The sequence below is a fragment of the Paramisgurnus dabryanus genome, chromosome 1 (genome assembly GCF_030506205.2).
Source record: "Paramisgurnus dabryanus chromosome 1, PD_genome_1.1, whole genome shotgun sequence".
Classification (NCBI taxonomy): domain Eukaryota; kingdom Metazoa; phylum Chordata; class Actinopteri; order Cypriniformes; family Cobitidae; genus Paramisgurnus; species Paramisgurnus dabryanus.
Genome location: NC_133337.1, coordinates 59,961,347 through 59,979,998, shown reverse-complemented (window position 1 = coordinate 59,979,998; position 18,652 = coordinate 59,961,347). Strand labels below are relative to the sequence as shown.

General features: G+C 37.7%; 1 protein-coding gene across 5 annotated transcripts in view; it reads left to right on the top strand.

Moving 5' to 3' along the window:
- The window catches only part of ccser2b (coiled-coil serine-rich protein 2b), a 158,837-nt gene extending 140,674 nt beyond the window's left edge, over window positions 1–18,163 (top strand). For 3 of the 5 annotated variants that reach the window (XM_065242656.1, XM_065242655.1, XM_065242653.1), the window contains exon 10: window positions 12,254–18,163. In XM_065242656.1, the coding sequence (XP_065098728.1) occupies window positions 12,254–12,949 (696 nt within the window). In that variant the 3' untranslated portion in view covers window positions 12,950–18,163. Of the gene's footprint in view, window positions 1–1,463; window positions 1,552–4,117; window positions 4,158–12,253 lie in introns of all 5 variants that reach the window. The other 2 variants (XM_065242658.2, XM_065242657.2) reach the window with 1 other exon arrangement.
- Window positions 18,164–18,652: the final 489 nt, after the last annotated feature.

The window sequence follows — 18,652 nt, the reverse complement described above, 5'->3', positions numbered from 1 at the left end:
CGCGTCCACATTCAGGATGAGAGCTTACGCAGCCTACGCTTACTCTCTCCTGAATGCGGACGCGACTAAGATGGCAGCGCTATCGGAAGGTATTTATTTTCATTAATAAAGTTTTAAATATGGATATTTCTACAACAACACCGCGCGGATCACCCTCAGAAGACCTTTGTTTATCATCCTGGAGCCGTTTAGATTTAATTTGTGAAGGATGGACGCACTTTATTTGGACTTGAAGGTCGTGGACTATGGGTGGACCCCGTAACATTACATTTAATCAACTGAAAGATCTAAAACATTTTATAAAATATCCGAAAATGTGTTTGTCTGAAAAACAATGGACATATGCAACTCGGACAGCCTGGGGGTGAGTAAATCATGGGTTTAATATCATTTTGGGCCGAACTATCCCTTTAAGCTAATCCCTGTCCGGGGAAACCACCCCATTATTACCCAAGTTGTACATATTGGTGCATATTAGTACCTTTAAGACTACTAAGTATGTCAACATATATTATGTCTTTGGGGTTCATATCTTGACTATTTTTCGAACAGAAGCCAAGTTGTGACATGTACAATTGTGTATGTGACCGATAATAACTTGAAACTCTAAGCATATCTCTTTGCAAGCAAAAGAGGAGTATAATAAATAAAGCAAACAAAGCGGTTTGCTGTTAGTTTAGAATCAATAGGACAGTTCAATACACTGTAAAAGATAGCAAAGAAAAAAAATCACAAAGAAATGTGTAAAGGCCAAATAGATTAAGGTAGATTTATGAGGTAGATTGTAATTTAATTTCTTATAAATTTAAGGAATTCTATAATAATCTCATTACAGTTAATGTTCTTATAGAATGCAATTGATTATGTTATGTCTAATATCTAAATACGGTTTGTTTTAAACCTAGATTTAATATCCATGCATACTTTCACCAATGCGCTATGATTCACCTCTGTGTTCGGACTTCAGCTGAACTGCACCTGGGAAATGACTTCAATATAATAACTTGCATTTGAAAATAGGAAATCAGTTAAATTTGATGCACTTTAGTACAAATATAAAATCAGTATAGTAAAAAAAGTAATGTACTGGGGGCAAGCAAAGCATCTGTCGGCAATCTGACCACATGAAGCTCCTATATATTCTTCTATATGTACCTGTATGAACATTCAAAGTGCTCATTTTTCACTGCAACCGGCTCTGGAGAATTTTTAGATGTGTTTTTCACTTTGACGTAAGACCAATGATTGGGGTTTCTGTACAGTGCACATATACGAGAAATTGAAAAGAAATTGTACTTGTTTTTTCCTAGAATAGTTATTGCAATCCTTATTTCTTTTTGAGCAGTAAGCAACTCTTAGACACAAGTGATGTTCTGGCCACCCTCATCTGATAAGGGTGTTTTTTGTATCTGTGTGTGTGTGTGTATGGTAGATCAGACTGTCTCTCTCTTTCCTCTATGCAGGGCATGTTGTTTGCCCCTCTCCTTTCTTCTTGCCAACACCCACAGCAGGGAAGCGTGCCGCAATGTGCACCACGCCACCACCGACAAAGTGAGTCGTTAACTATCTGACCAACCAGACCAGCCTGCACACCAGCCCCAATGCTTGCTGCATGGCCACCTTCCTCTCCCTCTTTCCCACTAGAATCATGCACGCGTGTCCACTCGTCTTTCACTGCTGAATCAGTACATTTCCAGTTCATTGAGTCTAAAAGTCTAAACATTGTCTCCCATTTTATCAGCCTCCTGTCTTCCCCCAGCTTTAGAAACTTGTGTGCATCAGCCTAGAAAGACAGCTTATTTTTTGTTAAAATTATTATTTGTGTTCAGCGGGAAGAAAAAACGTTGTGTACATATGGAATGGAATGAGGCTGACTAAACTAAATCTTGGTGTTGCTAGGTGAACTATTCATTTAAAAAGCAGAGGTTCTCAACTCTGGCCCTCGAGATCCATTTTCCGGCAGAGTTTAGCTCTAATCTTGATCAAAGTCACCTGTCTGCAATTTTCTGGTATTCCCGAAGACCTTTAGTACCTTGCTCAGTTGTGTTTGATGAGATTTCTGCAGGAATGTGGATCTCTGGGCCCAAAGTTGAGTACCTCTGATTTAAAGGAATACGGCACCCTAAAGCAAAGACATTTTTCCATCATTTACTCATCGTCATGTTAGATGTTCAGCAGAATGTTAATATTGTTTTGATAATGGAAGTGAACTTTTAGGTCTCACAAAGCCATGGTGTCATAAAAGTAGTCCATATGACTTCTACAGTATATTCCACACATTCTGAGGTCATTTGTAATAGTCGCACCGGTATATTTGTAGCAATAGCCAACAATAATACATTGTATATGCCAAAAATCATTAGGATATTAAGTAAAGGCCATGTTCCATAAAGATATTTGGTAAATTTCCTAGCATAAATATATATTAAATAAATGTATCATTAGTAATATGCATTGCTAAAGACTGGTAATGTATAAATCTCAATGTAAAAAAATTACCCTTAAGTTTTGTGGTCCAGAGTGACATTTAACACTCCAAAAACAAACGGTGCTAAATAGTAATAAAAGTCATTCCAGAAAATTGCAGAGTTTTTTGTGATTGTTGCAGGCAGAAATCCTTGATCTTGCGGCACGTTTTAAAAAAAAAAATGCGATGGACTATGCGGGATATTTATGCAATTTTATGCAATGAAATTGCAGGAGCTTGCAAAAATTGCGGGAACTTGCAAAAACTGAGGGAACCTGCAAAAATTGTTTTCAGCTTTAGCAGCTTTTCAATGATGGTCACGTCACATAATCACATCACTTCATAACGTTCCCATGGCAACAGGGGACATGGCTGCGCTTGTGTGAGGTAAATGCAAAATTTTATATATGTGAGATATGTGATTTTTGCTACGAAAATGTGTGAATTATGAAATCATGCAAGCCCCGCATATTTTGCGCAAGGAAATCTGCAATTTCTGCTGCGAAAGTGCACCATATTTTAAAAAATAAATATGCGGGCTTTGGCTGATTATGCGTTAAATCATGCGATCGCATAATTGCGTTTTTCTAGATGGATTGGTAATTTAAATGTAAAAAAATATTGTGCTATACAGAACCATATCTGGTGCTATAGTGGTGGTATATCACCCCCGGATGGTTCTTCATAGGTGCTTTATAGGTGCTATATAGCACTAAAAATGGTTCCTCTATGATTACGAGCTTTTAGTGTTACAGTATATAGCACAATTTCTTTAAAGAAATTGATAATTGATGTCAGTGATATGTGATATCTCACTGTATGTGATGCATTTTGAGGCAATTCACAAACATACACATACAAGTCATAAAAACTGCTTTTTAAGACGCTTCACATTATTGTCTTCTATGTAAGTCATACAAGGTAAAAGTGTAAGAAGCTACTGAAGCAGTGACTGGATTTTCATTTCTTTGGGTGAACTATTTGTTTAATGTCGAATTACTGAATAACCCTTCAAATGTTTATTTAATCATATCCTTATTTAAGTCTATTTCCTCGCTTAAATGACAACTCTACGAATATAAATCTAGCAGTACAGTACATCACACCTCCAAAGTTACTTTGTGTTTATAAACTTATCTTGTAATAAAAAACGCTTTGACTGAAAGGCTTGTCAGTAAAAGAGTCTGTGAGCTGCGGTTAAGCCGTGATGACTGCTAATGCCGTCAGATGGCAGCTGTAGGAGACTGATAGGAACGAGCGCTGGGAAAGAAAGCAGCTAGTTCATTACAGTACAGCTTTTGATCTGACGCTGTGGGAGAACGACGACAACCCTCTGTCTGACTCGTGTCCCCTCTTTTTTGTGTTAATTCGGATGGTTCGATCGTTCCATACCTTAATTCGGAGCTTCAAACTGAATGCACTTCCACGTATTTTCCTTGTTGTTTTTATTTGTCTCATGCAAAGCTTTTAAAAATTATATGGCAGAATTGGCTGTTTAACCTTCCTAATAGCATGAGAGTAAAATGGTTTGCCTGCATGTTGTGTGTATTAAGGTAACTTCCTGTTTTACCTCGCCATCTGTGTGTGATTATCCTTCACTGACTCTTCTTCTCTTATTGTTTCTCTCCCTCTCCAAAACTCTGGCACAAGGAGTGGAGCATCTAGTACATTACTTCAGAGACACAGCGTGGTATAGTACTGCTTGTCTTTTCTTTAAAACACCCTCTCAGCTTCCTCTACCCCTTTCTCTTTGTTTGCATGGTCCTTCTTACTGTGTTTGAACAGGCCTTCTGTATTGTACAGTTGTTGGTTTTCATCTCCAGGGCTTTCTTCATAACCTCTCTTTTTTGTCAGTCCTTTCTCTTTGACCGAATTATATCATTTTCTGATGTTACTGGTATTTTAGAAGTTTACCTTAAATAGACTCAAAGCAAGACAATCCTAGACCAAGATCAATACCAATGGTCTTAGGACCTAGACCAGTATCAGACCCACAGTTGTAGAAACCTAATATACCACTTGAAACCTAGAACTAGAACAAAGACAGGTCTTAATACCAAGTATGCCAAGTTCGGACTTCGGAAATCCTAAAGATGCATTTCGGTCATTCTGCAAAAAGAACAGCAAAGACCCTGATTATTCTTATTTGAAATGTAGGGTGGGCAGTTTCGGAGAAGCAAGACATATTAAAGCATAAAATCTCACCCTCCTTTTGGAGTGCTCTCCAAAGCCACCCCTTTAACTACAATATGGAGACAGAGTGCATTTATCATAGTTTAAAAACCACGCCCACCAGGGGGAAAAGAATCATACAGTCTCTATTGACTTTGCATTGCGTGAGGCTGCCTCCTTGTCATTTCTGGCTTATAACAAAAACAGAACAATGCCTAAAAGCTGCTGTGTGACAGGGTGTACAGCTATTAAGCAAAAAAAAAACAGAAATAAGTTTTTATAAACTACTGAGCCTTTAAGGGAGACAAAAGTGGGTCGCCGATTATGTTTCCCTCCAGTGGGCATAGTTCAAATAATAGTAGTACTATGAAAAGTTGCCTGTATCCACTTTTGTGTCTTTAAAACGATAATTGTTTGAAGTCGACAGCTTATAAAAATGTATTTGTTTTTTTGGCTTGTTAGCAGAGGCAACCTCACACAATGCTAGGTCAATGGAGAGGGTTGGATTGTTTTCCACCTGGTGTGCGTGGTTTTTAGATTATGACGCGTTGCGCTCTGTCTCTATGAACTCTCCTTTCGGCTATTTCTTGATTCAGATGTTTTTTAGACTGTCTTTGTTTCTTTACATTTTTTTCTTGTGCCGTGTTTTTTTTCCGATCCAGGCGGAACATGAGATAGTTGCTGTTTGCCTTTGATTCTTGGTTGGTCTGCATGGTGTAATAGCACTTGCATGGTTGCCAGATCTGCATAATTGGCATATGGTACTTGGCCACATGTCCATCGCTTTTCTCATGTAGTAAAAGCATTTTGTGCAGCATTTAGTGCAAATTTTTCTATCTTCTGCTGGCGCCTGCTGTAAAGAGCCATGTCCATGGATGAGACAGGTTTTGGGTCCACAACCACTGCGTGCGAACCGCCTCAGCTTCACGTGTCTCCTATTGAAAATGAACTAGACACTTACGACCGCTGTGAATCGCTTCAAATGCCCATAACAAATCCAAACTAGCCCAACAGGGGTATTAGCCAACATACCAAATCGTTGCATTTGGACCATATGCAGAAAACATATGTTATATAAAATTTAAAACACATAGTGAGTGCTATTAGGGTGTGAAGAGATATTCAATTAGAATATCAATTTTTTTTATCGCCTACCCTGCCTTTTATGTATGTTTGCAATAAAATGAAATGTAATATATAATACAACCCTTTATTGTAGTAGTTCAAGAAGCCTGTACAATAGAAAATAAAGGCAAGCAAACAACCACTCTAGTAAAAATAAAACAAACTAGTGTTTATATATTTTATAAGTTACAAATAAGCACAATCCTCATGAATATTACAAACATTTGCTTAATGGAAACATCATTACTCATAAAAATAGAAATAATTGCTAAAAAAGCTTAACGCAGATGTGAATTGCTAAAAGGGGTAGTTTGTCTTATTTGAAATGCATGTTTGGATTGAGTTTATGTGTGAGTACTTCGAAATGAAATAGCATCCCTGGCATATGCTGCAGGTTTGGGGGAAAAAGGGTTTTAGACTGAGAGAAAGTAATGTAGAGAGGCCTCTTCATATTGCCACAAGTCTTTTGCCAGTTCTCTTAATTTCACTCTGAAAGCAAATGTTTTCCTTTCTTGCCTTTGGGTAGTCTATCTGAAGGACAGTTCCTCTCTCCTTTAGCTTTTCTTTTCTTGTTTTCTATTTCCATCTGTCTATCCCCCCATCTTCTTTCTGCTCCAGAACGCTGTGTCACCTGTTTCACTCGCCTGGTTTTAATTCTTTGTGAACTGTCATAAATTATGTATGAAGAGAACTGCACACCTCCACTAAGACCTTTTTTGAAATTTCCGCTGGATGGCATTGGGGGTTGCTCTCGAAATAGACTTCACCTCCTTGGACTTAAACCTTCTCTTACCCATTTTAAACCACAGACTGTAAAAAACTGTTAAAGATTATATTGGAGGAGAGTTCTGGGGCCAGGAATTGACACAAAATGAGAACGATAAGCTCAATCAATAAAACCAACACACAGCATCTTCAGTTAACTGCATCATGTGGAAAACGGTGGCCATTAGGTGGTGCCGTGTACCAGGAAATGCATTTCGAATGCTGTTGGCAGCTCACACTGTTCCACTTCATGCTGGAGAGACAGCGGTTGCAGCTGGCCATACACTTATTTGTGAACTATAAGAATAGAGTTTTGGAGTAAGATTGTTCCCGTTTCAATAATGCCAGTGCCAGCTTGATGATCCAACAAATCCAACAAACATAAAAAAATCTTATCACTCAACATGCAGTGAAAGTCTACACAGGTTGAAGCGAACAGTACCAGAAATAGAAAGTGCAACCATACTTGTTGATTTATGAAAGCTGTAATCCATTCCTTTGTTATCAACTTATAATGTATATAAACTTGAATGAACCATGAAGGAATAATGTAACTATCTGTAAAACACAATTTATAGGAAACAATCTCTCCCTACAGAAATTGCAGTCATGACAACTCTCTGAATACATTTTAGAACAAGATCAGCATCTAACAATGCTCCTGTTGTTTCATTGCAAGCTGCTAATACATAGGGCTGGGACGGTTGTAATAACCACCACCGCACCACCGCGGAGGTGAAGTGCACCGTGGGGTGGTGTGCACGTCACAAACTATGAAAAAAAGTACAGTCTCGCCCAGAGTCTACAGGTTTGTGTTAACGCAAACGGCCAGCAGACCCGGAGTTAATGCGCTATTTGCACAAAAGGCAACTGATATCAGTGATGACCCGCTGGCTTGGGGGCGAAACAATGAGGCACGATATTGGTCGTTTCTCAATCCGAAGGCTGTAGCCTCCGGAGGTCGCATTTGTAAGCTGCATACGTCATCAAGTCTTATTTCATAACATTAACAATTATAAAGTTGACTATTATTCTTTGTTTATCATACATTGTTGTAATATGCTTATGACTTGCAAATGTAACCCAGTTAACTGAAATATACCAGGCTTGATGACATATACAGCCTGCATATGCGAACTCCGGAGGCTGCAGCCTTTGGATTGAGACACGGGCCTTCCCTCTTGGTCACTCAAAGTTGCGAAAAATATCAATCTGCGCTTCCAGTACACCATCAGAATGCTTTTTCAGTGGGGCTGGAAACATTGTAACCCCAAAAAGGTTTCTCACGTGTTGTTTCACGAATGGAAATATTACAATAAACAAGCAGATAGGTGCTCCGGGGCTCAGCTCGACCACCCACCGAAATGACCAAGCACATATGCACAGTTGTTTTACATTTAGTTCACATGTCGCGTCTATAACCACACGTAAAACATGACTGCGCCACTTTCCCCCCTCTTCAAAGTGCATGGGCGCTTGAAAGTGTCTTTTGTTTCTAAGTAACCTGTAACGAGTACCCACCGGCAGAGAAAGAATTTGGCGCCTATAAACACGCACGTTTGTTAAGAACTGTATATCTGATCATCAAATTTTTATAATCAAAATATAAATGCATTATGTAAAAGACCTATGCACATACACGCACCCCCCCCACACACACACACACACAATCTATAACCACCGCACCACCACGGTGAATAGGGATGTCCCGATCCCACTTTTTCATTTCCGATCCGATTCCGATACCAGAATTATGTATATGAGCCAATACCGATATCTGCCCGATACTATTTTAATTAAATGTGTGTAGTGCTCTCTGCTACATCTAGTATCATTTTAAATGTTAAAATCAATAATTAAAAATGATTTACAAGTTACAGGAAACATTAGTAAATATTAATCATGAGAGTGTTTAATAGAACATATAATAGGTACGTTTGATCAAGTAAGTATGCGAAATATTTTTTTCTTAATTGCGTAAAACTGTCAAAGTAAAAAAGCTTTAGTGTGCGGATGGTTATTTTGGGAATTATGCGCTTGACCGGACTTTTTATGCACATTCCGGGTGCAGAATTGATGCGCCTAAGTCATATACTGGGCGTTCTGGTCGTTTATGGGCTTTCTGGATGCAGAATGGATGCCCTTGAAGAATCCTCTTATGGGAATCCTCGCACCGCAACGGAAAGTTTATAACTGTTAAAACACAAAGAGAATAGATGCATCGTGTGCTCAGCAAGTGAATTGCATCCATCCAATGGCTTACTAAGACTTTATAAAATCAGATCTTTAAAATAACCTACAGTTATCTTGTGCTTGCTTGTGTGAATGACGCGTTTCATCCGTCCGCTTCACCAGTGGATTATTAACTCAGTTTGCGATTAAGTTACAGTGTTTCTGTCAACTTAAAGATCTTTAAATGTGCGTTTGTTTCTTCACATGAAACTTATTGAGTGTATTAAAAGACTTTGAATATAGTGCATAAAACGTTTATGATGCTTTTATAATATGCTGTCCTTTTAATAGCTTGTCAGTAACAACCACGGATAACGCACATATCGGAATTGAATCTGTCATGTTGTCTGTCCTCGATCCGATTTCCGATCCAGCCAAAAAGCCCAGATCAGACCCTATACCGGTCCAGCATATCGGATTGGGACATCCCTGGCGGTGAATTTGTGCGTTACCTTCGCGGTGGTAAAAAACTGCCACCGTCACAGCCCTACTAATACACATGCTGCAATAAGCATGCAAAGGATGCATTATGAGTTAACATTTATGCATTTGGCAGATGCTTTTTTTAAAGTGACTTACAATGAATCACAAGATATACATTTTTTATCAGTATGTGTGTTCCCTGGGTCTAAACCTATGACCTTTTGCGCTAACGCAATGAGGTTAACAAATCTAGAACAGTGGTGCTGGGGGGGAGGCGGGTTATTGTTAAAGCTCTAATAGTGTGCTGGGTCAAATTATGCCAAGCATGCCAGGAGTTTTTTTTTTATCCAGATGCTATGATTTACATGAAAAGCCAATCAGTTTTATTTAAGGCTAAAGTGCAAGCTCTAGGTAATTATATCTGTAAGACACACATGTTTATTCACTTAGAACTGTAGCTGCGTATCCATGAAGAAATGATTCACATTTTATATTTTACATTTTTTTCGAATTATAGGTTTTACAGGGTGTCCGCGGGGTTTTTAAAACTATTAAAAAGTAATAAATCAAAAATGTCAAATTTAAGGCCATTAAAAGTGTTAAATGGGGTCTCAGAGGTATTATTTTTGCCAAATTAGGTATTATTTTTTCAGACTGTCAGGTGTCCTATTCTGATTGAAATTCTATCTGCGTTCGCGTTAGTTCGTTTAAATATGGGCTTTAGCATATCTGGGCACATAATGAAAGATCTTTCGTCTCTGGGATGTGATCAGATGAGCACGCAAGCCGCGCATTCGTTTCTCATTGAGCTTGTGTTGTATGTATTTTTGCCGCTTTATTGGCCTTAAATAACACATATGCCTCAAAAATCCCATCTTTGCAAATATCCTCATATAAACACGACCATTTATAGGCATTCATTAATTCTTGTTTATGTCATTACAGTAATTGACAGTAGTTCATGGTGCATTAACTTATCAGTAAAATTATTAGTAAATGCTAAAATAAATACATTTACTATTAATAAATAATTAATAAAAGATTTATTAAAGGTGGTGATATTCAGGTTTTCTTTTTATATAGTGAGTTATTTAGCTGTTTCGCCTTAATCTGAAACCCTAATGCCCTGCAAACTACAGCTATATGCCAAGGGAGACTTCAATATGGAATTTATGGCAATATAATCTCCCCTTAAAATGCTATTGGTCTCGCCTACATAAAGTGTTAGTTAAAGGAATATGACTTGGTCTGAAAAACATTTCAGTCAGAAGAATTTTTTTCACTTTAATCCATGTCTATTCTTTTTTTGTATGTTATACATGTCAAAATCTGTGTAAATAATAGAAAGGTCGCTGATTAACACTTGCAATTCAGTGTCGTGATGGTTTTAAAAAATATTCTGAAGGTAGTAAAAAAGGTATTAAAAAGTAGTAAATTTAACTTAAGGATTGCTGTTTATACCCTGTTTTACAAGAGGTTGTACAAAAATGTAAATATTTGTTCTTAAACCCTCCAAAAATGACCTCCTAGGCTTCCATTTTATGTTTATGCACCAAAAACATGTGTTCATCCTTTCTGTTGTAAACAAAACCCAACATGATCTCACGGAAAGTCGTGTTATAGACACAAAGAATTTTATTCATTTATTCGTGTCCATGGCATGAAATTCAGTTTTTTGTGCCTTGAGCACAATGTCTTTTTCGTTTCATTTTATTTATTGTTTTCTCATTTTTTCCTATTTTTAAATCATTGTCGCTTGGGGCTGGGTTAGATTTGGGGTTTGGGTTAGAATGTACGTTTATGCATTGGTTTCTACATGTTTTTCTTCCACTTTTAAAACTATTCTCGCCTGGAGTTAGGATGGGTTAGGATGTCGAAAAATATAACAGAAAGTGATTCTAACCCCAAGCGACAATGGTAAGAAAATAGGGGAAAAAAATTAGAAAACAATACATAAAATGACACGAAAAAGAAAGTCGTGCCATGGACACGAAAAACTATTTGTAGAAATTTGTGTGACATGAAAAAGACTTAAGGCGCGAAAAAATGCTGAATTTTGTGCCATGGACACGAATAAATTAATCACATTTTTCGTGACTATAACACGACTTTCGGTGAGATCATTCTCAAATCACCTGTGATCCTGATATGGAATATTGAATTGCTGCCAAAAAATGTGTTAAAGGTTTCATTCACTGGAACAAAAATTCATTTTTTATCTGGATGTTGAACTTTGTGCAGCTTTTGTGCTAATATTTTGTTCACCACCCATGACTCTGTTGGATTCCAGTCGTAAGTTGTTATTTTGAATTGCCTTCTAGTTTGTCAGTCTGGTAGAGTGGTTGAGTGCATGCACTGCTTTGATTGTGACCTCACCATCTCATGTGTAGGTTCACATCATTGCTAATAAGTGCAGAGACACTGAGCTTTTCCTCAATCTGCCAAGACGAATTATACTCAAAGAGCGGTGAGAATCAAAGCCCTCTCAGACAGCTTGTCATGTGTGGATGCTTCACTATGGCTCATGCAAGTCTGAGTTAACACCCAGACTTGAGATAGTGTCTCGCGTATGTGAACACATGTGGCCGTAAAAACCCAATAAAAGTGAAGAGAATACGCTGTAGCTCTTGTTTCAACTCTCGAGTTAAAATTTTTTTTGCATTTTGGTCAAAACAAGGGAAGTAGTTTTATAGTGCTAGTGCAACAGAATATGTATTACTTTATTCCTGTGCTGTCACAGAGAATGATGAGAAATGTAATTTGGTCAGACAAGCCTGTCACCTTACAAAACTGTACTTTGAAGCCATATTGATAACTTTTCTTTAGAAGAACACAAAAAGTGTACAAACTAAACTTTAGTCAAAGTTTGAAAATGTGATTAATATCAGTAATATGCTTCTGCAATAATTTTTTGTATTGAAACACACCCTACATTGGGTTTTCCCATTAGAACTGATATTGCGATGGTAATGTGTGCTTATTTTTATTTCTGCAATTATGCTTGTTCATGTTGTTTGAAATTAAGGCAAAATATGTTTTTACAAATTTTTTCTTTTCTCTTTCAAATAGCCTCAGATACTACAAGCTCCCCGATTCATACCCAGCAAGCTTCACACCAATGAAAGACAATCAGCCCCTACAGATGCCTGTTGTTTCAATATGGATGGCAAGCCTGGTAACCGCCCACTGATCCCGCAGTGCGGTTCTAAAGATCTACAGAGTCACGTTGCCATTGAGTCTGCCCTGAATTGTCCCTTACCAGTAGATAATGTTCCTTCTACTTGCACTTCCGCTTTCTCCTCCAAAACATTGCAGAACCCCAAAACACTAAGCGATCTTCAACCTCAACTTAGTAAGCCAGAAAGCCCATTAGCTTCTGGTAACCTTTCCTGTAGGCTAGAGAGTGATACCCAAAAATGTCCATTGGTAAAAAGCAGTCTTTCAACACCTACACCACCACCAAACAGTATCAAGAGAGCTCCAACACTCATCAAGGCCCAAAAAGTGCAACAAGCCCGCATGCTCCCTGGGGCCTTGGATAGGCTGGAAAAGGCAGGTCTTTCTAGGACGAAACATCTACTTTTACCAACTCGCGGACTCAAGTATATCAACCCAGAAATGCAGGCTACCATACACATCCCCATTACACCACCAATATATAACCCACAAAACCAAGGGTTCAGACAGTCTCAATCACACAGAGAGCCCAGGGCCAGTGCATCCCTCCAGCCCAACCATTCCCGTCTTCCTAAACCAAAGACCTAAACCAATGACTGTCTCCCAGACATTAACGCCCAACAAGGTCAAACAGTAACCTCCTTTTTTTCCATCTCCACTGCTTGTGTGATTCTAGATAAGCTAAGCACAGCTTAGGGCGTCTTATCAAAATCCAGAAAGGCTGCTGCTTAAGCCATGCTTGTAAGGTATCAGGCGGGTCTTCTGTCTGATATTATGGTATTTCTTCAAACATGACTGAGCGTGGTGCTCTGCTTGATCTGCTGGGCCTCTCCAAATAAATAATGTACACAAGGTCACACTCCAAGCTACCCACGTTAATCTGGAATTCTTCAAATCATTCACCCAGCTAACACTGTGACTGTTGACCGTGGCTGCAAGGTTTGCATCTGAATAATCTTGGGGCATACATTTATTATACGTTGAATGTGTGAGTTTTGCAGATGAAACGTTGAAGAAAATAATAAATCAATCTTTGTGTTGTAGTTTCATATATCAGTACACTATACAAATTTGGACAAAAGAATCTGATTATATGGACCCTAGTAAAGGCAATTGCTGAATCTTACTGCACTAAAGCAAAACTAAAACAATCAAGTCCATTCTAGTCTAATCTAGCCAGTGTTGGCATTGTGCACTTCCTGTATTTCGAATTTACAATATTTTAAAAGCACTGAGGCAAATCGTTTTTCTTCTTGCTGTGCCCCCTTTAAGGAACTACAGTATGTAAATCTTACACTATTACCTTGCATCATATATTTCTCCTCTGATAGATCACTCATGCATATCTGCAGGATTACAGTTCAAATCAAGCAGAGCGCGATTACTTTCTCCGCTTCAATTTTTGTGTCCCTCTCATGGGTATCCTTGAGGTTGCTTTTCCCTTAACTACCGCCACATGTGGTACGTATGCAGCGTGGGCTACGAAAGGGTGTCCACAGAGATTTTCAAAGGAGCTTCTCATTCTATTGCTTCTCGTCCTATCGTTTCTCTTGCCTTTGTTCCTTGCTGCTAGTTCAAGGATCGTGTCCTGGAGGTATTGGTCTCCCACCGCGCTACGCAATAAAAAAAGTTCTGAAAGCTGAGTCTAACTTGGTAACAAATTATTTTGCAAGGCCAGTAGGATGGAAAAAGTGAAATAACATGCAGGTGTGGAGAACTTGGTCCAATACAGTTAAACTTTAGCAAGTAGGATGTGTTCGTGGATCATTCTTAACAACATTTTTATGATCAAACCAGAGGGTTAGTCTTAGAGTTATTTTTTAAGCTTAGAGGAACAATATTCCTATCAGTCACATAGCTCTGGTTGTTTGGGTTAGGACTGTTCATTTTATTGTAATGTTATTTCAAGACCAACCAAACCGACAAATCTGTAATTTGCCAGATTGCAAGGTTGTAATGTGACAAGAAACAATTCCAAAAGACTTCAAACGCAGCGCATGATTGCAAATCATAGAATAATGATACCGATATCTTTATATGTAAAGCCATAATAAACTATCCTAAGGCCTTCGATTCTATCAATATTATGCCCAGGACATATCTAAATATAATGTAAAGTGCAATATAATACAGCATATTTTGTTGAGACACAGACTTTGAGCTGCGTTTCTAAGCTGTTTTAAATGTGTAATACGCTTGTGCATGTATTCAACAACAACAAAAACCTATAATAGTCATCTGCTTGTACAGCATCTTGGCATACATTTTCTATGCAACGCAAGATTTGTCATTCCATCTATGAATAATAGTATGTTAGAAACAGTCGAATTGAAGAGCTCAAATCTGAGATGTTTTTTTTAGTAAATCAGACTCTTAATGGATTCTGCCACCTTCCCGAAGTGCAGTTTTGCGGCTTTTGCAAGTCCTTAATTTAAAAAAATAAATAAAATCGAAACTTCATCTTACTTTATACATGGTCATTGTTATGTTCAAATAGCTATGTATTGATTATTTTTTATTTAATATTTTATTTTTTAGCTCCGTTTGTTAAACGCCTTATCTGTGTTTCCGTTTTTAATCAACCCCCTACTTTTGGTAAAGAAAAAGTTGAGGTACCTTTTTTGTACTTCAGTCCCAGGTTTTGATGCACCAGCTTTCATTCCACTTCTATTCACATCAAGATTCGTCTCCTCAGACTGGCTGATTGCCTCCGCTCGCCTAACCAAACACGTCAGGACAGAGTTAGCACAGGCTTTGACTTATCTACTGCAAATCCATCAGACCCATCAGTCAACACTATCTCACCTCGGCTGGCAGCTTGCATGTACCACAGTGTCAAAGCCCGCAAGTCAAACGGTTTATCTCTTCAGGGCCGTCAGTCCATCTTATCTGGTTCACATCTCAGAAATTCTTTACCACTTCAAAATGCACATAGATCTCCTTTAATGAGGCTTCGAGATGAAATCCACCTCGCATCAGATCCTAATGACGTTAAAAACGGTTTGATGATACGGAGTCTTAATACGGTGGAGAGGAACCCAGAAGAACTCGTGAAGCCACTGATAGATTAGTCCCAAACCCTCAACCTAATCCCTAAATCCTCCTCAAAAAGCACTCACAAAACAAAACACCTCCATTATTACCTCTGCTTTCCACTCCTGGCCCCTGCTGTTGCTAAAGAAAGTATATATTTGAGGGTGTAGACATGACCACTCTGATGAACCAGAGATGAGATGGTGCTTTTTTGCTAAAGTGCTCTGAAGTGAAGATTATAGTCCCTGTTGATGGAGGATAGTAGCACTCTTACTGAAAGCCAAAGCACAGTATTTGCTACTGACAAAAAGCAACAAGGAAGATCCTGTATTAAAACACATTGAACAAAAGATAATGTCATTTGTGTTTATATTTTACATCATAATTTCTCCTAGGCCTTTGCATTTGGCAGATGGTACAGTGCCTTTTACATATTTATCTGTATCTGTTCCCTGGACATAATCCCACAACCTATTAGTTTAGCTACAGGAACACTGAGATACAGAAAACAGCATATAAATAGTCAACAAATTGTCAACTCGTGTTATTAGGTGAACCAGTGTTGCTACACTACAGTAAGTCATTGTTGTTATTCCATTTGCCAGCAAAATTTACACGTCACCATTTGTTTCTAGACCTTTCACAATCATTATTTAGTGTTGGAATGTACAACCAAGAAATTTTGGATTAATAAATGATGTAAACATTAAACTATGACATTAAAACGTTTACTTTTCAAAACAAAAGAAGTTAACCATTTCACATTGCGTAGTTTAGTGTAACGCTTTAATTATATTTGAACTGCACAGGTGCCTTCTGATCGAGTTTTACGTTTTCTGCAAGCTCGATTTGCTTCTTTATCTTAGTTGAGATTTGTTCTGCTAGCTCATTGGTGCCCCCACAGTTGGGCATTTCTTTAATGCTGTCTTTGCATTGCAAAAATGTCATTCTGATTGCAGAAGTTTTGAGTTAGGAGTTGAGGCAAAGTCGTGAGTTTCCAGTGTTAAAGTATGCACTGCATATTCAGTTAACTACTTTGTTGTTGGTATACTTGAGTGTGTTCTGCTCTCTGATATTGCTTGTCCACCTAAATCTGACTGTGTGTTTCCACCAAAGAAATGACTAAAAGCTGGCTCTGTGTCAACCTAGAAATGTTCTGCTCATGATAGATCATGTTTATTTAGATCATTTGTGTAGTAACTTGTGTGACCTTGGACCACAAAACCAATGGTAAGTTGCACGGTAAAATACTTTGCATGACTCAAAAATGTTCTTCTAAGTGAAAAATCTTTACACTGTAAAAAATCTTTGCTGCCTTACATTTTCTTGTTGAATCAACTCAGATTTACAAGTCATGTCAAGACTACAGATGAGTTGCTACAACTTATAAAGAGTTGCTACAGCTTTTGTTATAATTGCAGATGAGTTGTTATAACTTATAACTCATCTCAAGTCAAGATAAATAATAGTAATTTGAAATGAAGTTGATTCAACAAAAAAATTAAGGCAGCAAATATTTTTTACATGATGATGTTTCATGAAGATATTTTTAACTTTTTACCATAAATATATAAAAAAAATTGTGAGTGGATGCAGCAAAATCATCATCAAAATTAGCCAGAAACATGCTTACAAACTTTGCTTTGCGACCCTTTCCTAGGGCATTTAAGAGTGGTTTATGTAAAAGCTTACAACTTTCCCAATTTAGTCAACAAGGTCATTACAGCAGTAAGCAAATAGAGAATTAATTCCAAAATTAATATGCATGGTTAAGACTTCACATGGACTTCAGACTTTTAATGTTAAATGTTTCAATATATATATTTTTTTTTTAATAGTTGTAGCTCGGCCAAATATTGACCCATCCTAAAAAACCACTGTATACACCAAAGATTATTTATTTTAGCTTTCGGAGGATGTATCAATCTAAATAAAAAAAGACCTTTACGACTGGTTTTGAGGTCCTGGGTGTCACATATTTGAGTTATGGTTTAGCTATATTGAAAGCGAAAACACGGGCCAGTTCTAAGCACCAGAACCATTACTTTGGAAACGGGTGCTTAAACGGTCCAGAGCTTCTTAAATGTAATGTGTGTACATGATGGAATCAAAAAACGAGAAAACGTGTGGTTTACTACTGTCTTTTCGGGGTTATAGTGGATGTCTGTATGTCACTTTTATTTTACAGTATGTCTGTAAAAAATGCACACACACTAAAATTGCTTTTGTGGTCTTACCTTTGCATTTAAGTGATGAATAATATATGAATTACTTGAAACTTTGTCTCTGTAGCTATACAATACTCACATTCATGTCTTAAGGTGGTAATATTTATAATAAGCACTAGTTTATAGGGGAAATGGGGGGTTAGTGCAGCTTGTGATGTCTCGTCTGAATTGCAAACGTTTATGGAACAATATCACTGTCTGTGTAATTATGTCTCCCTGTAGTATTATATATTCATGTTACAATGTTCCTTTGATGCAGAAACACTGTTCTATTGTTCTGTTGTACTTTTGTATTCTTTCTGTTTACTTAATTTGTGCTAACAGAGAACTCATTAATATGATAATGCACCGCTCTGTGGTGTAGAATTACAATTAATTTATTTGTGCATTATTTAGGAGTGTGTCCGGTTCATAGCGCTGATGGAAAATCCCTGATATGCACTTTAAATGTATAGATGATGTTTTCATGCTCTACTCCATCTCTTTCTATTTTAAGGCTGATTGTCCAAGAGCGCTAAATAAAGATACCACTAATATGTTATTTTGTTTTGTGTGTGTGTATGCATGTGCGACCTTGCATGGACGTAAAACTCTATAATGTAGAGTTTGCATCTTTATGGTTGTTGTTATATGCCTGGGTGTATAAATGTGTTTGGAAGGCTGTTAGTCCTCTGGTAAAGATATCTTACCAATAGTACATGGTTGAGCTTGGGTGGTTGGCATCAATATCAAGGCCTGTTGTTCCCTCCAACAATATGAAAACCAAAACTATTTACAAAGTGCATTTTATGTAGACAAGACCAAATGTGACATTTTAATCACAATCAAATGAATCAAATTTGAGTGCAAATGAATATGCAGATTTGTCCAACTACATTTAACCAAGATGCATGGTTAGAAAGAGTTAAAACATTTTTTTATTACCATTCACTGTCAGAAAAAAAGGTACAAAGTTGTTCCTTTTTTCTGTTGCTGGGGTGGTACCCTAATAGGGTACCTTTATGGGTATACAATACATTAAAATGTTGTA